Below are 20634 nucleotides of genomic sequence, written 5' to 3'. Positions count from 1 at the left end.
ATGTGTGTGGGCTAAAGACATGATCTCAGTGTACTTTCAAGCAGTCATGGGATCTGTTGAGTCAAAGCATTTCGACGATAAAGGAGAGCATTCCTATGACCTTTCATTCAATCTGACTGAACAGACCTACACAGTAAAAATTCAGGTCTTTTTTTAAAACAACAATATTTAATGCCATGTAGAAAATGTTTAGCAGTGGTGTCTTAAATAAGGATGGGGGGAAATGCAAATTGGCTCATGGATAATCTGGTAGACTGTAAACAAAACAAGCATAATCAGTAAGTATAATAATGAATTTAGGAAAGTTGTCCATTTGCATTGGCATAAAATGTAGCTCATTAATTATGGCTTTAATGCTAGACACAGTTAGGAGACTTACAGAGTTTATTTTTAAGTGTGGTCAAAAATCTGACCATCAAAGTCATTTCTTTATAATATAAATCCATATACATCATTAAGAATTCTTCAGAGGTGTTGGCCCATTTGTTCTTTGAATAAAATCTCAATTTATTTCTTTCCTCAGGGTTCTTTCCTCAGGCAACGGAGTCAGCTCCAGCAAAGACAACAAGGTAAGGGAGACCAACTGCTGTTTTCAAATCCCTCCTCCATTGTACAAAAGTGAACAGTGCAACAAACTAAAGCAGGGTTTGAAACCACAGTTGAAACCCAGAGTATCAAGTGAGAATCAAACTACAGGCTAGAACACAAAGCCAGCAATTGTAGATGTTTTCACACACAGTAGAAAGTGAGAGTAAAGTATAATGATTAGAAGATTTCAGCTATGTATTATTTTATGTAATTACTTCCTTCCTCTCCTAAATCTCCTAAATACTTCCCAATCTCATCCTTCTTTAAGCCCATCTCTGTGTCCCTACTCTTCAACTTGTAAGCTCAGTATCGTATTTCTTCTCTTTCAATCCCCCTCCAGGTTTCTCCCAGTAGAGGTGCCTGGTCAGGCGTGCCTGTGGTCAACCCGGTACCTGCTGTTGCCTGTGGAACGATGGAAATAGAGGCTCTACCCAGGAGTCCCGGAGGAGAAAAGAGGAGGTGGGTACCTGGATAATTTAAGTCTTCCCCTCTGGTTCAGAGTTGATTCTTGTAAACGGCTATAAATTTTATTTTAATTTAATTTGGGATCTCCTTTCACCAAAGGCAGCTTATAACCGCTCAGTAATGATGAGTAAAACAACATCAGATGAGGAAAAGTTAGGGCAGGCCGACTAATACTTGTTGAGTGCTGTAGGAAGTAGGCTGATAGGTGCCATGACATTGGCTTAATATGGCTTATCCACTGACCCGGCCTGGTTGTGCCCAGGGAAGGCAGGCAGGCAGGCAGGCAGGAAGAAAGAAAGAAAGGAGGGAGGGAGGCAGAGAGAAACTGTGCATTTTTCTTTTTGCACCTGCGTATACCTTCCATGTTTGGCTGTTGTATTTCTCGCAAACATGATTATCCAAGGAAGGAGTCACTTCTGTGTCTGCATGCATGCATGTGTGTGTAATATACTGCAGCATAACAGAAGAAGAGACTCAAACACAAGAAAGATGTACAGATAGCTGTCAGATACAAAGGCAGACAGAGACGGGCAGTAGGCAGCTATACAGATACAGATTTTCTGCCTTTCATTCGATACAAAAACAATCCAAGTAATCAGCTTACTTCTCCTCAGTACTACCTGTATTTGCTATTTGTTTGGGTTTTTTTAGATTTGTATCTCACAGCTCATTGTCTCCTGTTTTCTGCTGTATTGTTTCCCTCAGTCGTCAGTCCCCTCAGTCAAAAAGCAGTGTGTGTAAATGTACCATATGTCTGTTTTTGTTTTTGTTTTGTTTTTTCATGTGCTGAGGGGATTGAACAGTTTATATCCTTGCTCTTAACAAGCAAATCCATACATATATGTACAAACGCATACTGGTATGTATGCATCTTCTGTTATAAACCTGCAATGTTCCCCTGTGTGTTCCAGTATTAACATGTACTGAGGAAATGTCTGGAGGCAGGCCAGGTAGGTACCATCAAACATCGAGCTTCGCCGTAGCTCTTGCTTTAACAAATCAATCCTCCGTGCAGTGGCGGTCTTTATGATTTCAGCTTTGGAAAAGGGGCTCTCTTGCGGTGGAATCGTCTCCTGTGATTCGCTGTCTGTCCACTTTTTGATCAGCATGAAATGTCAACCTAATCGGTGGAGGAAATAATGTGATGATTTTGGATGCTATGTGGGGATCTTATGCTCGGCATCATGAATCAGTGATGTGATACGATTTCAGCTTTGGATCTGTTCCGTTTAAGACTTTTGGTGCACTCTAGTGTGTCTTTTCTTTCAGTCATCTAACGTCCTGTGAACAACCTGCTCCTTTTTAAAACTCTTATCTATCCTCCAGCTGGAAACTGCTGTACAACATACTGCAACAAAATTCAAAAATGAGTCATTTTATTGCCAAAATATTAGTGATACTATAGCCTTAACCAAGAAAATGTCAGGTTTTTTGTGGTTAGATGGTAAGAAAACCTTACTCCCCCTACATGCCTTTTTCCAGCGTAGATTAAGTATTCTTATTTCCTGACCAGACTACTCTGGCTTCTGGGGGGGAAAAAAAGCTCATTTAGATTTACAGCTCAGACTGATCCTGCTTCTAGTAAAGTAAATTTCTCGTCAGTTGAAATAAGAGGATTGCCTGTCATCACCGTAGAGCAGAGGCTCTTTGTTTTCTTTGTTTATTACACTTAAAAGCAGGATGCACAGGCATGACCTTGGATAAGGCCGTTGCGTATACAGAGTGACGACCTATCACACTAATGATCTTTCAGACTTTGTTGTTGAAAGGGTAAAATTTAATCCTAAAGGCTGCAATTGCTGACCATTCCATAAAACACATTTCTTAGGCTTTTCAAGACATGTTTCGAGAAGACAGGTAGAGGCCCATATTGCTCTGAGGTCTTGATCCAGTGTTCTCAAGGCTGTCGAGCCTTCAGAAACTTCTCCGAGGATAAAAAAGAATGTTTTACCAACACTGTGTATCAGCACAAGATGTTACCGTCAGATGACCTCTTGAGTTCTTATTTATCCATGTCAACAGTTTACAACTGACTCACTTGACATGAGGAGGATGCATCGAAAGAGACATTGCTATATCTTCAGACTAATCCCTGGTGTTCGTCCTTTTCTCCTCCTACGCCTTTCTCCTCTTGCTTTTAGTACAATTTCACAGTTGATTTTTGCATGGAGCACTCAGACCTTGAGCTATCCTCCTGATAATGTAAGCAAATATATCCATACAGCCGTTACATATACATTTCAAGTCGTGACACGATGCTTTAATGCTTACAATATGGTCCAATGGGTTAATATATACTACTTAACTATTAAACCACTGACAAATTATTTATAGAAATAGTCCAAATCAGAGCTATGTTCTATTTGACATATGTGCAACAACATCAAATAGTTCCTAACCAAACTTAAATGTAAATGTAGAAATGATTGTTAATTTTGATACATTTTACTTTTTTTGCAATGGCGCAATATATTTCCTCATCCCTATCTTTTATGTTGCCTTCTCTCTGACGCTTGCCTCTCATTCCTGTGTTACTCTCTCTACTTCTCTGTAATATTATCATAAGTTAGATTATATAGCTAATAGATCAATGCCATTGGGGGGGAAAAAAAATCTTTATTGTTATCTATAGTATAATAGAAAAGGTCATCTGCAGACCATCTTAGCCAAAGATCATGAAGTAAGTCACTGTTTTACAATGGCAATGGGAAACTGTAATGCCCCCCTCGCCTCCTACGCTCCCAGTAAAGCTGTCATCATGAATAAAAGTTTCCAACTCGGGGCCCTTCAGTGCTGAATATATAAACACAGATTTGACACAAGCCATCAGACCTCAGCCCGTAGAGGTGCAAAGCCAGGTCACTGACGCTCCAGAGACATCCCGTCCACTTCACTTAACTCAAGTGCTCATGTCACAACACTTGTCACAGCACACTTAAATGCACACTAGCGTACAGTGTAGCAAAGGCAATGTACTATAAGTTGCATGGCTTATTCATTACCCTGACACTGCCGGGCCTTTTATTTATTCATGTTGTTTCTTGTCCACTAACTATAACATTTTTGTGATTATCATTGGCAAAGCCCTTACCTGGCTAAATGAGCACATGATGTCCTATGACAGAGTAAAAGGGGAGCCCTTATTCTTGACCCAGCTGTAGAAAACCCTCAACATACCGGGGCCAGACTACAAAGTCAACCTGCATGTCAGTCCATATGCAATGAATGACACTTCAAAGAATGAAGCTCTCTCTTTCACATCCATGTTATCAGCTGCCTCCAATTTTCCTCTGCTGCTTTTGCTTTCCCCTTGTTTTCTTACGTTTCTTCATGTTAAACAAGCTGTTTCTTTGTATTATCCTCCTCTCCGTCATTCATTCGCATACATCTTCCTCTCGTTTTACGCTGTTTTCATTCATCGCTACCCTCCAATCTGGCTTTTGTTTTACCTCCCGTCTCTCATCATTGCCCATCCCGCTTGTCCTTCTCTCTCACCTCCACCTCGTTCTCCTCAGGTCCCCTTCTTCCCTCCATCCTCCTCGCTCATGTCTCATCAAAGCTCCCCACAAGGAGAGTCGGGCAGATCCGAAGCAACCGGCAACGGTCTCACCTTCTGTACTGACATGAATTGGACAACACACTAATAAACGCGGAAGGCTCAGCAGCAGTGACTCTGCCATGAAAAAAAAACGTCTTGTGTTTGCAGTAGTGACTGTACCACATGGAAGGACACACTCGCTGTGAATGCACATACTGTATGCCTTTTTTTAAGTGAAGCATTCCTCAACACAATCCACTCAAAGTGTCACACATTCAAGTCTGATAACAACCCTCACAGACTGACTAACTCCCCTGAACTTGCCATCACACTGCCGTCACACTCGGTACTACCCTTTTTCTTCTGAGTGTCCATCTCTATATCTCCTGCCTCTTCCTATACCCCTCAATTCCTCCCTTTGCCCCTCTCTCCTCTACCCCCTTTTCTTACCCTTCACTCTTTCTGTGTCTCTCTTGTTCATTCTGTCCTTCCCCTGCCCTTGACTCCTGACGTCACACGGTGAAACTGACCGGCGGGGGTGAGGTGGTATCAATGTGAGTCTTAGGAATTCGGCTGTGCTCTCGACTCAACAAATAGGTCACATAGTTCCGCGAGGATTCGACCAAGTCCTGCTCTGTTCCCTATTTTCATTCTTCAAAAAAAATAGTTTCATGTTTTTTGTCATATTGCTAACACTGTATTCTGTATTCATTTAGTTTGAATTCCATCAAATGATTTTTATAAGAAAAATAATGTGATTTTCTTTATTTTGTATTTAATCTGTTCTGCAAATTTCATGGATCTGTCGCTCTCTGTTTAAAAGGAAGTTGGACAAGAAGATTGAGATATTTCTCATCTCTGTCTATTTTTCATTCATTTTTTTTTTTTCATCCACTATGTTCTTTGCTAGCTCAGCACAAAGAACAGAAGCAAGGGGAAAGAGCTACCTTACCTCTGTCACAGGTGCCTTCCAAAAACTCCATATCTGTTATATTTGCACATTGTTTCTTGTGTGTTAAACACATGTAGAAATGCCAAAGGAAACATTGTGATTTAATGAGCATTTAGCTTTCACACCGGAGCTGATTTGATCAACATCGACTGGGCCTAATGCATGCACGCAGCATCTCAGAAGTCCTATTTTCATCTGCCATGTTTGCACTGTGTCATAACTCTAGTTTGGACCAAACCCACCTGACTCTTGGATGTATTTCTAGGTAACAAGATAGATGTAAATAGAAGGATTTTAGAAAAGTTGGCAGACGTTTTTTTTTTTTTCCCTTTTGTTTTGATTAGCTGTTCCTCCCTGCTTCCTGTATTAAGCTACTCTAAACACATGCTGGACTCTGTGCTGATCTCACAGAAATGAAATTTATACCGACCTTCTTATCCAACTTCTGGCAAGAAATCTAATAAGCACAATTCCATGAAATAGTTCAAAACTGAATCGAATTTTAATGGAAATGTATTATCTATTTTATTGTACTACTGTAACTGTTTTATTTTTTTAAACACAACTGCAGCGGTGCAGTCACAGTTGAAAGGGTTATTATGCAGTGACCTAGCCATCCAGTGTAAGTTAATGATATGTTTGGCTGATGAATATGTGGAGCAATGTGTATATAGGTGAAAATTCACTGAACGCTTAGCTACACCTTAACTACCCCATTATAACTGTTTCCTTGCACAGCTCAACCAATGAAGATGATCTCATAAAATGAATAATTAGTTGAATGTTTACAACATAAGTGTGACCAAAGGATGTATATCTTTCTGAACTGTATGTTTAAAAAAAATCATTTCAGAGAATAAAGTCTGGATTACTCTTGACATATGATTGTTTGAGCCGCATGCTACGCTACAGTATATGTGTTGTGTATACATGTGTGTTTTATGTACTTTTGTAGAAGGAGCTTGGGGTCTTGTTTGAGACATTACAGATATTTGCTCTTGACTATGAAGCACATTAAGCACATTTTTCTTATATTTGCATTTTTATGTACATACATTAATTCCTTAAAAAGTAACTATGAGTGACCAGTGGAAGAGCAGGAGGCAAGTAGTGTAACTGGCCTCCTCGTGAACTCTGGATGCTCGTGTGTGTGAGGACTGAATAAGTGTGGCTATTTAGTATCTGGTTGGCAGGAGACCGTACATCCTCGGTATGTGTCTCTATGCTTTTTCACCCTTCCTGTTTTTGTTTCTTGCCCACATGGGGGTTTTGGATTCAGCCTCACTGTCCATTCTCGGTTTTACTTCATGGATTACTTAACATGTGGGAGTGTTTATATAAATTTTGGTTTGTGCGTCCTCAGGCGAAGCATTGTGCCTTTCTTTACATCTTTGTTGTATGTTGAACTTAAGCCGCCGGTCTCTCCGGGCAGTACGCATATATACTTCTCATGTTTTACTTTGTCTTTAGGCTACAGAAATATGAAGTAGTTACCAGGCTGTTGGAAAAGCTTCCACCGAAATCCATGTATCAAATGTTTTGCTTCAGGTCACCTCAATATTCTGAGAATATTACACCGCATCATTTCCCACACAAATTATTACTTTGTTTGAAGACTTATTGTCATGGGTTGAATTATGCTTCTTTAAATCTTGTTTCTTTATTTAGTGGAAACACAACTCCAGAATATTACTGATACACTAGAAAGTAATAAATAACTGTTTTGTTCTTCTTTGTAATTCTTTTCTGTAACAAAGAAATACATTGGAGCACCTACGAACCTGCATGATTCACTTTTCCCAGAAGCTTTTTCAAAGAGTTATTATTTCAGATATACTCACTTTGTTGTCTGTTCATGGGAACTTGATGTCAGTTTTTTGTATATTGGTTCAGTATGTTACACTAAAATGTCTCCTAATATACTACATGGGACAGATTTGCCATCTTTGCAGCATCCATTCATATTTTTATGGATTACACAGGTAAGTTATACAGGTGTATAATCCTGATTCCTTTTGGTGTCATTTTGTTTAAACACTGACATTGTATTTGTTTGTGTTTCTATTTGAAATGTAATCATCATCATCTTAATCTGCCATTGCTTTTCTATTTTCCTTCCCTTTTTCTTTCCTTCCTCTTCCTTCTACTCTTCTCTGGCTCCAGTTTGCCCATGGTTGCTGACCTGATGGAGACGTGCATCGATGATGTCCTCAGGGCTCAGGTTGTTCCCGCGGTGACCGCTACAGAGGAGCCGGGACCAAGTAACGCCTATTCTACTGCCAGTGCCACCGGGGAAGAGTCGCTCAGCCTCACTGGTCAGGCTACATAAAAACTAGAAAACATACCACAAAATAGATCATTTTATTGGAAACTTTTTTTTCCAGATGCAACAATTTCAAAATACTTAATGTCTATTTTCTGAAGATTATCTGTAAAATAAGCCACTGAAGTCCTCTACATCGCCAATGCATGTATGATAATGTATTTGGTGACGGGCAACAGTGGTTGATGATATCCTGCTATGTTTTTAAGAGAAGGTTGTCATCTACCAACCGCCACTCACTCACATGTGGTTTACACACATCTCACATTCTCACATTATTTCCAACAAACATCTAACATGCTGTTAATTAAAATGCTGTTAATGTTTGGTAAACTAGAGAGGTGCAGTAATGTTTTAAATGTAATAAATACCACTTGTAATTTTGCTGCAGTAATAATGTTAGATATGGGTATTTTGTGTGCATGATGGGTTGAAATCATTGAATCTGAGTGATGAGCAACATGAATAATTACATGTATCTGACTTCATCTGTCTTTTCAGAAACAGCAGCTCGTCTGAAGCAGTTAGAGTTGGAGAGCAGTCCGCTTCCTGCTACTCAAAGAAATAACGTCAATATCAATATGGCTATGAATAATCAGGTGGGTTTCTGTTAATCTTCTACTTTTATCCCAGGACCTAAAACCAAAACTAGTGAAAACTTTTGTTGTGTCTTCTGGATAATATAAACTAGTAACACATGTTGTATTTGGTCCAAACTCCAGCGTAGTGAAACATGGAGAAGTTAATGTAAGCTTGTGAAGAAACTGTAAACCTCATTTCTCTCTCTCTCTCTCTCTCTCTCTCTCTCTCTCTCTCTCTCTCCCTCTGTTTGTATGTCATGTTTGCCCCATTCAACCCTCTTCCAACAGGAGGATATAGTGAAGCTCACAGAGAAATGTGGTCTGACCAGTACAGGCGGTAGTCCAGTTGTCACTCCACTGCGCACCCCAGAGGATCTGAAGAGCAACATCCTGAAAGCACAAGCGGAGGCTGCAGCCCTCAAGGTGACGAACAAATTCTGCACAACTTGACAAAAAAGGGAAATAAGGAAGAGCAAATATATAAGATAGTACAGTAATGTGATAATTATCCAAGTATGTTTACTTTGCAGTGCACTAACCATTGAGATTCAGTGTTGTATTGGGTTGTTTAGTGATCATATTTAACATGTCTATAATAAATCACTGGTAACAGTTTGCTTTTCAAGTTTAACTACAGTGAATAAAGCAAATTATATAATATCAGAAAGCTTTTGGAAATGGTTGCACCTTGCTGTTTTCAGTGACATTAGTACTTCCAGGTAGTTTGTGTTCAAATGTGATGAATGTAAAACATTAGTGAAACTAAATTAATCAAATGGACTTCCAGTTGCTGCGTCTGCTTTGTCGTTTATGATTGTGCTGCTTTATTCAGTCACTGAACATCAGTAACTTTTGTCACGTTCAACATTTTTTACGTGAAAGCTTGTATTCCCATAATTCTCCTACACTGGCAAAGAGCAAACTGTTTTAGTTATTGTCTGAGATATCTGCCTTTTAAACCTCCCCAACTCCTGTGATAGGACTAAAGCTAGAGATTGTCCTAACAGTATCTGTGTCTCAGCACAGTTAAACGATCACAGATATATCATACGTTTTAAGAAAATATCCATGTCAGTGTCCTTGTTATTCTACTATGAAGTTGAATGTATCATGTCTCTCTCTCTGTTCCTCTCTGTAGGGATCTTTGGAGGAACATGTTGCAATGATTGGAGATAAAAACTGTAATTTGCAGGAGGCTTCCACCAGGTATGAACAAACAGTAATTACGAAGTTCACAACTCTGTAATAATGATAATGAATGAATGGAAGAAAAAGAAAAAACAAGATTTCTTAACTTAACTCAAAAATTTTAGAGAATATTTCTGCTCTGGCTCCCAAATTATTTTCAAAAATGCAAAATCATAGGTTTTTGCAGCATTATACACCTTTTTTTTCTTTTTTTTTAATATGTTTCATCTTAAAGGTCATTTTTAAGCAACCAGCACAGTACAGTCTGTCAGTACAGAGCACATATGGACAGGAGAAAAGCCATTGTCGCTCATGTCTCATTGTCTTGAAACTGGGCATCTTCCCTCCTCCTCCTCCTCCTCCTCCTCCATCTTCCTGAGTCATGCCAACTGTCAAGGCATTGTCTCAGCCAATCACAGCCACTCCCTGCTGCTAGAGCTGATTAACTTCTTTGAATATTCATGAGTATTGTTAGCATAGCTCACAACATTACATCACCTGCAGCTCATCCTTGCAGGCGAGGCTCCACAGTCCCCGTCTCTCGTATGAAAGGCAGTAAATGGCTCGGGATGATAACCGGAGAACGAGCCATATTAGATTTCATAAATTCAGTTATTTTTAGACAAAGTTACCTCTTTTTTCATAGCCTCAAGATACTGTGTGAAAATAGAAAGGATTTACTGAATCCATTATGTTTAGAAATGAATGAACTTAAAATAAAACCTTGATAAAATAAATCAGTAATACATCATACTATATAAACCATATTTTCTTGTTGTTAATAGTCTGATTTAAAAAAAAAAAAAAAACCTTTTAAATGTTGCCTTATTTCCCCTGTGCCCCATTCTAATCTTGTGATGTGATTGTGATCCCTTTTTTTTATTACTTTGGGGAGATTTTACTCAGTGTATTAGTATTGATTCAGCGCAAATAAAAACATGTACTGTCTGTCTCCAGGTTGAAGGTGCGTACAGGCCGAATGGGCAGCAACTCGTCTTTGACTGTCAGCAGTCGCCCCGACATCCAAGAATCCTGGGACCTGCTCAAACCAGCCTCACTGGTGTCATCAGCAGGGACCAGGTCAGGCAGTGTGTGTGTGTGTGTGTGTGTAAATACTTCCTCTGTGTGCAGTTTTTAAATAGAAAATTCTGTATGTATGGTATTATACACCACTGTGTGTGTGCTTATTGAGAACATGAGAGAGAAACAGGGAGAACAGATTAGCGGAGGAGGGAATCTTTGACAGTAGCTGCTGATTTTTAATCCTTCCGAGATGACTCAGAAACTCACGTTATTGTTTTTCTCCTCTCTTATATCAAACCATAAGTTTAAATGACTTTGTCTTCATTAAATCCTGCAGATATTATTGTGTAAGTTATATAAGTTATGATGAGTTTTGCCAAAATTGATGTATTTCACTGTCCTGTCTTTATTTTATCAATAAGTAGACCCATATTTTTAAATCAATTAACATAATGATCATACCTCAGCTGTCAGGGATTGAAAGCAGGAAGAAAAAAAGAGGCTTTTACCATGTAAATCTAAAGATAGAAAAACAAAAATTAAAGGAAGGCAGAAAAGAGAAGTAAGGACGTTAAGATGGCTCACGGAGGGAGGGAAAAAAAAGACAAAATATGAATAATACACACAGAAGTGATGCTCGTTCTTTTCATAGTCTTTGCTGACATCTGTTGGTATATTCGAGGAGTGCGTGCGTGTGTCTGGGTGTGTTGAGTCACATGACTTAAGTTCTGCCTGGATACTGCCGGTGTTCGTGCTCAATAAGTGTTTACAGTAAGATGACAAAAAAAACAGGTAGACGCTTGACCAGGCAATTCACAAGAGCCGTATGTTCATCAATGCAGAAAACGGTGATAAAATCCAGACTGTCCTCCTACTACAGACTGGAGACCGATGCTGTGCCGAGACAGTAAATTGATTTATCAATTAGTCAATCACAGAAAATGAATCGGCAACCATTTTTGATACTCAATTAATCATTTAAGTCCTTTATGAAGCAGCTTTTCAAATGTGCAATTCTACTATTCTGTGATTTATAATGTTGTTTTTTGTGTTGGACTCAGATAATGATGACCTCTTGAATCACTTGAACAAGAAAAAACACAATTTACAAAGTGAAATATGTTTTCAATGCCTCCGTATCTCAAGGCCAAGGAACTTAAAATACATTTCTATGAATTTTTTTTTTCTATCAAGTGGAAAAGAAATCTGACATTTTCTGTCCTTTGCTCATTTTTTTTTCTCTCTTCTTCTTTCATCAGTGCCGAGAGGTTAGCTGAAGATTCGAACCCCCTTCTTCCCAAGATGCCCTCTGAGTGCACCAGCGAGGGCATGGCACTAAAGGTAACCATTAGCTATTGTGGTGCATTTTTATCGGTTGTCATGGAAATAATCAACATGAACCCCTTTACACAAATATAAAGTGTTGTAAGAAGGCATGAGAATAAATATTGTTGTATTGAATGATATGAAGGTATCACCTGATCAGACTCACATGAAAGTCACACGCTTTAATATTTAAGGTGGCCTGAACTTGTACCAGATGATCTTAATTACCGACTGCTGACTACAGTCTCCACTGATTAATGTGTCACGTTGAACTCGATGTGAACCGATTCTTTATTGTTTGTATGTTGTGGTAAACAGTTGTTTGTGTCTCTCTGCAGGTTAAAGCAGAGGAGGTTGACCTTCCAAACACCGCCCCGCTGTCTGACAACCTGATCGACTTCACTGATCCAACTCCTGTGGTAGGTCTAAGTCTTCTGTATGTGTAATATAAATATCGAATTTCCCGATAATTGCGTGAGCCTCCTCTGCAGTAGGAGAGGAAGAACCCGAGAGTTCAAGGAAGGACATATTGAGTCAGAGAGAGAGCATGAAGATGAAACCAAGCTGAAAAACAAAATTTAATTGGGTACTTTTATGTGTCTATAACTAGGTTTGTAGTCACAAGTCTCTTTCTGTGACTCAGCCCTGTAAATTTGTACCATCGATAAAGCGTAATAACATTTTTCTGGTCGGCTTCCAGCTACCACCGGTGCAGCAGCCCAAACCTCTCATCACCCCTCGCTGGATCATTCCTACATCTGCTGTGAGTGACGAGTCTTAACTTTGCTCCTGCTCAACTCTACCTGTCTTATCTGGCTTTCGTGTCCTCCACAGGTTCTTTGTCAAATGTTTTTAGAAGTTTTTGATCTGCAGTTAAATTAATTTGTTTCCTAGAGCTGATGAACTTTTTTTTTTTTTTTATGTGCACTTGCATAGCTGCTGCACACGTCGGCTGATGTAGAAAGCTATGTAGAGACTGACCACCTTCCTTCTCCCTCATCCCCTTCTAATGCAGCCTCCTGGCGTTTTTACTAACGGCCTGCTCGACCTTGACCCCCCTGCTAAGGTCACCCCTCTTCTCCCTGCAGATGGGGGAGCAGCTCTCACCCCAGCCCTCCCCCACCACCCCGCTCACACACGTAACACCATCTCCGCCAGGTAAAAATTCTTTGCAAATGTACCTTTGCTGGAAGAGATTTGAACATTTGTTGTTAAAGCAAGCGCTTGGTAGTTATGCTGAGTCCTGCTTATTGAGCGGGAAAACGTCTCCTTCGGCGGCAATCCCGATGCAAAAGAGTTTCAGGTGGGCAGCAGGTGAAATAGAAATAGGATGTTAAGCTGCTTGTCCACTTGGTTGGAATCACGTTGCCTTGTTACTTTGAGAAATCATGAGCTCACTTTGAGGCTTCAACATTGTTTTTGTATGTAAAACACTGTAGAGCTGCAACTATTAGTCCATTAATCAGTTTGATAACAATTAATTAATCATTTTGAGTCATTTTTTAAAGAAAATAATACATAAAAATACTATAAATCTCTCATTTCAACTTCTTAAATGTGAATATTTTCTGGTTTCTTTAGTCCTCTATGATAATAAACTGAATATCTTTGGGTTGTGGACTGTTGGTCGGGACAAAACAAGACCTTTTGAGGACGTCACCTTGGGCTTTTGGAAGCAGTGATAAACATCTTTCACCATTTTCTGACATTTTATGGAGCAAACAACTAATGAGTTTAATCAAAAAAACAATCAACAGATAAATTGATAATAAAAATAATTGTTAGTTTCAGGCCTAAAACACTGCTGGTCACTGCATAAGTTGCTCATCATGTAGCAGTGGTCTCAAAATAACTGTCAAAATACAATCACATTCAAAAAGACATTAAGACATTTTTAGAAATAAAATCATCCTTAATGTAAAAACAAGAAAGACAATTTAAATAGGCTTAAAAATCTGGTGGTATTATGTAAACAAATAAGTGTTATTGTAGGATTTAAAAGCTGAGATAGAGGAGCCAGTACAGCAAAAGCTTGACCACCCTTTGAGCTCAACCTGGACTGATGTTCACTGATGTAGATGTTACACGTGTCATCCTCTAATGCAGTGATTCTCTCGTGTCCCACAGCACTGTGGGTCAGCAGCCGGCCTCAGAAGATGGAGCCAAACCCAGAGGTCTCCTGACCACTGAGCTCTGATGGAGGAAACGAGGAGAGCAGCCATCACAACGTTAGTCTCCCTGACAGCTTCTCCCGCCTTCACCCATTCACACACAACTTAAGCTGAACACTGTGGGCTAAAAGAAGAAGGTGGAACCAGGGAAGAGGCAGCTTACAAGCACCACAACCACACACTCTTAATTGCACCCACACTGACAAACTGGAATATTGAGTATAGTTTTTCATGATAACATGGCACTGTTTAAAAAAAAAAAAGCTCCAGTATTGACCTCTTTAGAGCACCTAATTGACCTGCCGCTTACTGAATCCATCCAGTCTACCAAACCTCGGTCTCTACTACCAGCACCATCTCTTTTGAAGCTGTTTATCCAACTTGTTTGCTGCAGAGGTCAAGTCGGGGCTCACACACTAAAAATGTATGATCTTATGATGCTGTAAGGTACAGTGCATCCACCAGCAGTTTATGACTTAAATGGTAGATTGTCTCTCTCTTAGTGCTGCTTTCTTCCCCCTTTTTCGGGGTTGTAAGTTTTATCACTAGTAATGCATACCACTGGATATCTGCTACTCTGAGCTTTTTTTTTTTTTTTTTTGTACACTCACAGATCACACAGCATGTAGAGCTGCTGAATCACGGACTGAAAAGAGTCTATTAAAAAAAAAAGAGACTTAAAAAGACAGTGACTTTTTTAAAGTGTTGGTTCCAAGAGATAAAAACACCTGGACTCTTATATAACATGGATATGATACTCTACTGTCCTTGTAGCACACTACAAATATTTTTTAAACCCCAGTCGGTACTACATGTGAAACTCGTCTGTTTGCAGCCACTGGATATGAAAACTTTTTTTTTTTCCCTCATCTCCCAAGAATCACTGGATTATCTTTGCAACACTGGACCTTTTTTAATAAGGAATTATTTCCAACGGATGACGATAGAAATGACCAACTGATTTTATTATCCCGCTTTTACTGTTTTGTCTTTTTTTTTTTTTTTTTTTTTTAATGTTTTTATTTTTCCCATCGCAGTACTTTGTGAATTCACACGTTTTGGTACCAGCATCATGAGTTAATTCTGTTACTGTCTTTAGACCATCTACTGTATGTTCAATATGAAGTTTGAACTTTTTTTGCCTAGACTGTGATCCTACACTATGAATCCACTTGAAACCACTGCTTCCATGTGTGGCAGCTTTCATCCACGTTAATGTTAACTTTGAAATTACTGTAGGAATGTAAATTGCACAAGTGAAAGCTGGTCGATTTTTTTTTTTTTTTTTTTTTTTTTTTTTTTTTCTTTCTTTCAATTGTTGAAAAACCATCAAGTTAACTGTGATCACTGGAGTGTACACACTGGTGGGTGTGTGCAGGTTTTGGGGGTTCATCTAACTGGATATCTGAATTAATTTTACACTGTAATTTCACCCTGTTGTAGAAAACGGCTCCTAGTAGTAACATGCTGTAGCTACTACCCTGCCTTATGGAAATGAATGTATTCAAATAGTCTCACCTGAGATTGCTGGAGATGCCACAGTACGTCGTTTTTACAACCGTCGATGTTAAATCCACAATTGCTGATATAGTTTGTAACTGGAGGAAAACTTAAAAGCTTCTTTTGTACTTGAGAAATTGAGGCCTAATTCTACATTTTCTGAGTATATTAATAAAGTATACTGTATCGCATTGACTCTTTAAAGGTAGAGATGTAGATCTCATGAATTTTAAACAAATAAGAAATCCTGTGATCACTAAATCTGGACCCTCATTCAAGTTATATCTGTTTTTTTCATTATGATGTCTCTTTCATCTGTCTTGAACAAGGGAAGCTGACTGTTTTACGTCTTCTTAGCAGTGACAGTTAGTTATGCTACCACTCAGTGTAATTGCTCAGATATTACATGTTGTCTAAAGCGTGTTTTTTAGCTTACAGTTATAATGTATTGTCAGTATGATCGTGTCAGCTGGCTGTAGATATGAAGTAGATTTATAAAAAAAAAATTTTTTTTTTTTTGAAAATGATGTTGGCAGTATTGTTACTACACACATAATTTCAGCATTGAGGTGTTTTCTAATTACAAAAGAAGTAGTATTACTGATCAAACTGATGGGGAAAACGTTGAGATTGTGAGGTCTCAAATGCAATTTTGTACAATTTTTTTTTTTTTTTCCTGGAATACCTGATCATGATTCAGTAAAGCTTTGCTAGGAGTCAATTGTTTTTCATTTGTTTTTACTGTTTGGATAATGTTGAAATAATTTGCCTGGAAAGAAGGTTATTACTGATTACAGTTGGAATTATGCAAGACCAGACAATTTGATTTGCTACTGTGGACCAGATGTGATTTTTTTTTTTTTTTTTTTTTTTTTTTCATTGTTAATCCAGCTATGAAAGGTAAAACACCAGATTCTGTGTTCCTGTTTTAAATCTGTTCGCTCTGTGATAAGTAAAGCTCTTGTGTCTGTATCAGAAATGTAGCAATAATAACTGACTCAAGCAGTTTTTTTAAGTGATCGCCTGTATCTGAACTGTCACCTTGTTATCCAATGAAGTATGTTACTTAAGTAACAAAGAGGGTTTTTTTTGTTTGTTTGTTTGTTGTTTCCCAGAGCGACACTCAGAAGGTTTAAATATATTTATAGTTTTTTATAGCATCATTCATCCACTGAAGTCTAAAGGAAAACCTCGGCTTTCAAAATGAATCACATAGTTTTCTTACATCTTGTTAGTTCAATCTGAGATGATCAGTAAAGTCAGAGCTAATTTTCAAAGTCATCAGGCTTCATTGATAGTAAATGTGATGCTGACGGGGCCCAACATACATTCAGCTTTCCATCAGTTATTGATTAGAAAAACAACATGAAAAGTTAAATGTTTGGGGAGATTTCCTTTTGGTACTGTAGATTTTTGCTCACATACTGTATATTCATCTACTATCCAGAAATGTGTTGAATATACTGTATTTTAGGTAGATATTTTGTACAATGCAAGTTCTATAAAAATCCTTGCGGAAATGACAGAAGTATGTCAGTTGTTTTCAACAACCTAACACTGTAGAGGTGTAAAGTGACACTCAGCAGGTGTCTGAATCTGGTATTTGTTAAGCGAGTGTTGCAGCAAAACTACAAAACTAAGAAAAGGGTTTAGAAGAGAGTCTGCAAGGCTGTTTTATTCAGACAACAGACAGTACAGTTGTTACTAATAACATGAACGATGGATCTGTTCTGTTTAAGTGTCCCACTAAGCCATGATGACAGTGAGTCAGCAAACTGAAACAGAAGCAGCTATGTGGAATTTTATTATTTACACCTGCGCTCGTCTTACAGTGACGTGTCAAAATGTCATCTATGAAAAGGGTCTATTATACTAACATAGCCCTGAGAAGTGAGGAGGCATAAAACATGTCAATACACACTTGGTAATACACAAGTTAAAAGATGAAAAACATGAAATGAGTCTGCAGAAATGGTGTGAATAGCAGGAAAGCTTACTGAATGAGAAATTACCTCTCACCTTTAAGTCCTTTTTCAGACCAGACTTTTCAACATTAATTTATTTGATATAAAGTGGATGAAAGAACGTTACTCTGACAGGCACTAGACTCTTAACTTTTGCACTTTAATAGGAGACTTTCACTCAGCAGTGTGAAGGGATCTTAATTAAATTGCCAGTAATGTAGCTCTAAAAGAATAATACCGTAGAGAGCTGTGTTGGTCTCTGTGCTGTAAAGAAACCAAAGTCAAGTTACACCAAACTGATTCAGTCTCTACCGTATATTAACCAATTCACCACAAGATGGCAGCACAGTAATATTTTTCACCTCTGGTGGAGACCAGTTGAGCAAAGGGTTTTTTCTTTCAGTGCCATCGACGCTCCAATGAAGAATTCAACCTCACTAAAAACTATGTGTGCTTTAAGTGATGCCACTACCATCAAACTTGTAAGGCATTAAAAATGTTGGATTACTGAATAACTGTGACTGTAGAATTTGAACAGGCAAGTCGTTGCAGCATCAGCTCTCAGATGTACGTCGCTTTGAATAAAAGCGTCTGCTAAATGAAACTGTAAATTGTAAGCTATGAAAAAGCACTGCTGAATGCTTAATTTGTATGTAATCATGGTGCAATATCACCCATACTATTGCAATACTGCCATGCATTGTGACATGATGACAAAGAAATTGCCAAAATGTTTGTTTTTAACAGTCAGAGGGAGCGTTTGACCCTCCTGCTCATTCGTTTACTTACAGATATTGTTGCTAAATACGTCCTCTTTGAAACTCCTGCAATAGGCCAGGAGTTAAAGCAGATCAAGTAGATACAGTACCACTGTAACAGCAGCACCTGCTGACTGCATGGTGCTTGTCTTAACCTCTAGGGTGTAGTGTAGCTCCAGAGTGAGCGAGCCGGCTCTCAGTACAAGTGGATCTTTCTTTTTATCCACATATGGAATTATTGTCTTATCTGATTCGTTATTAAACATCTACACAAACCTGATCACAGATTTCAGTGGATATTTCCCCCTGGATATACTTTGCCATGTCTATAAATCACAGTCTAATATCTCCAGGTTCTAGATTAGTGTCTCATTTGCTCAAGAAAATCTGTTAATCAGATTTGATGTGAGGGATCTGCGGCAGGAGGTATTTGTGAGAGTGGATCGGTATTCGAGGGTCTCTGCCTCCATGTAGTTTAGGCTACTTTTTACAAATGAGCCGCCCGTCATTGTTTCAGCTGCTTCATCAACAAGAAAACAAAAATTCATTATCTTCCTCAAAGGCAAGACAAATAAACCACTAACTCTGTTGGTATTTGTGAATTGCCATACTGGTTTACATTTGGAATGAAGAGATTTGAAATTGATTGACTCCGACTGGTCCATGCAACAGACCAGTACATAGATGGACCATTATTAAACAGCAGTGCAGCCTACAGCTCAATAACTCAGCCAGGACTGCTCCCCTCAGCAGATGGGCCGCCTTTCCCCCGCCTTCCAAATGAATAATTGATTACGTACATGGACCTTATGCCAGGTCATGATTGCTTAAGCATGCTCAAAGCTTTGGGTGGATTCATGGATATTTTGGCGCAGGGCCCATGCCCTGATGTCACCAGCTCAGATTCATCTGAAAGCTACCATTATGTGTCCTCTCTTAGATTTTTATTGTTTGGGGTTGGGGTGAAACGCAAATTTATGTTTCTTTCTAAACTACTAACCTTTTTTATAGCTTGTTGACCAGCTGTCTGGTATTAGAGAGATTCATGAAACCAAAGTTTAAAGAATAGCAGAGCACATAAAACTGAAAAAAAAATAAATCAGAACTGTTATCTAAATCAAAAAGAAAAAAGCAAAATGTCAGTTTTGCATCTGTTGTTCAGTAATAACATTCCTAAGGCATTTGTAGGAGGTTATTTGTTGGTTATTTACACATTACAGGATGTTGAGTGCATTCAAGTGTTTCATGAGAAGAGGCCATTAAAAAAAGAAATTCACTGATGTGGTATTCAAGAATTCGTAACTACAAATTTTCTGCAAGCTCACAAAGCGTTCCCAAATTGTGACTTGACATTTTTTAAAATATCACAGCTTGTAGAAGGCTTCATCAGAAACAAAAGTACAACTGAAAACAGTTATTGCATTGATTAGTGGCATAACATGTTTGTTTAGGCTACACACAGCAATTTAATATGTTCTGCTGTTAATGTTATCAATGTTTCTGGCATAAATGAGATGCTAACAGTAGGTTTGTTGTTTTATTGGAGCCTTCTTCTTATTCTTGGACCATTTGCTGTGTATTTTAAAGGAACATGTTGTATTGTGTTGTGTCAGGAGATGATTTGTGATTGACTGTAACTTGACAAAGTGAGGGTTCAGGCACAGTGTTCACAGTTCAGTAGTTCCCAACCTTTTTGTCCCACATCCCTATCAGATGGGCTCAAGTAACCTCACCCATACCTCTTCAATAGACGAGGTGGCTTCAGTGGTTGTGGTGGATCCACACAAGACATAATGATTGTGGAATTCTTGATTTTTTTGTCTCATTTTACTTTTTTCAGTAGGTTTGATCAAGTTTGTGATACTGCCACTTGGAGTGGCAGAAGCTGGACGTTTTAAACTTTCATCCAGAACTTTTAGCTGTCCACTTTAACTTTGCTGCTTTCTTGCTAGTTTTTCACTCACTCTTTTACGACCAATGGTAGGAAACTGTCCAGACAGGCTACCGGAGCTGGAAAGTTGTAAATCTATTTGCATGATTATCTCCTGGCTTAGTGTACGGTGTATTTTTAAAAACAGCTTCTTTAAATTAATACGAGAGACGAAGGATAAGTTCACAATTTTTCAAGTCTGTCTTAAAACAACAGTTAGGTGCCCATATGAACAGTGAAAGAGGTTTTCCTTGCTGTAATCATTCCTGCTGTTCATACTGGCTATTAAAAGATTCCCTTAAAAGGTGCTTTCAATGTAAGTGATGG

The 20634-nt window shown here is 38.6% G+C and overlaps 1 protein-coding gene across 2 annotated transcripts in view; it reads left to right on the top strand.

Annotated features, from left to right (window-relative positions):
- The window catches only part of epb41l5 (erythrocyte membrane protein band 4.1 like 5), a 39860-nt gene extending 23230 nt beyond the window's left edge, over positions 1–16630 (top strand). Inside the window, exons 15-26 of one of the 2 annotated variants that reach the window (XM_044365872.1) lie at positions 524–569; positions 929–1047; positions 7707–7858; positions 8368–8465; positions 8736–8870; positions 9586–9653; positions 10593–10715; positions 11918–11999; positions 12323–12403; positions 12685–12747; positions 13000–13142; positions 14112–16630. In XM_044365872.1, the coding sequence (XP_044221807.1) occupies positions 524–569; positions 929–1047; positions 7707–7858; positions 8368–8465; positions 8736–8870; positions 9586–9653; positions 10593–10715; positions 11918–11999; positions 12323–12403; positions 12685–12747; positions 13000–13142; positions 14112–14181 (1180 nt within the window). In that variant the 3' untranslated portion in view covers positions 14182–16630. The remainder of the gene's footprint in view (positions 1–523; positions 570–928; positions 1048–7706; positions 7859–8367; positions 8466–8735; positions 8871–9585; positions 9654–10592; positions 10716–11917; positions 12000–12322; positions 12404–12684; positions 12748–12999; positions 13143–14111) is intronic. The other variant, XM_044365873.1, reaches the window with a different exon arrangement.
- Positions 16631–20634: the final 4004 nt, after the last annotated feature.

The sequence above is a fragment of the Thunnus albacares genome, chromosome 11 (genome assembly GCF_914725855.1).
Source record: "Thunnus albacares chromosome 11, fThuAlb1.1, whole genome shotgun sequence".
NCBI classification, from domain to species: Eukaryota; Metazoa; Chordata; class Actinopteri; order Scombriformes; family Scombridae; genus Thunnus; species Thunnus albacares.
Note: the sequence above shows the minus strand (reverse complement) of the source record. Positions and strands in the feature narration are given on the sequence as shown.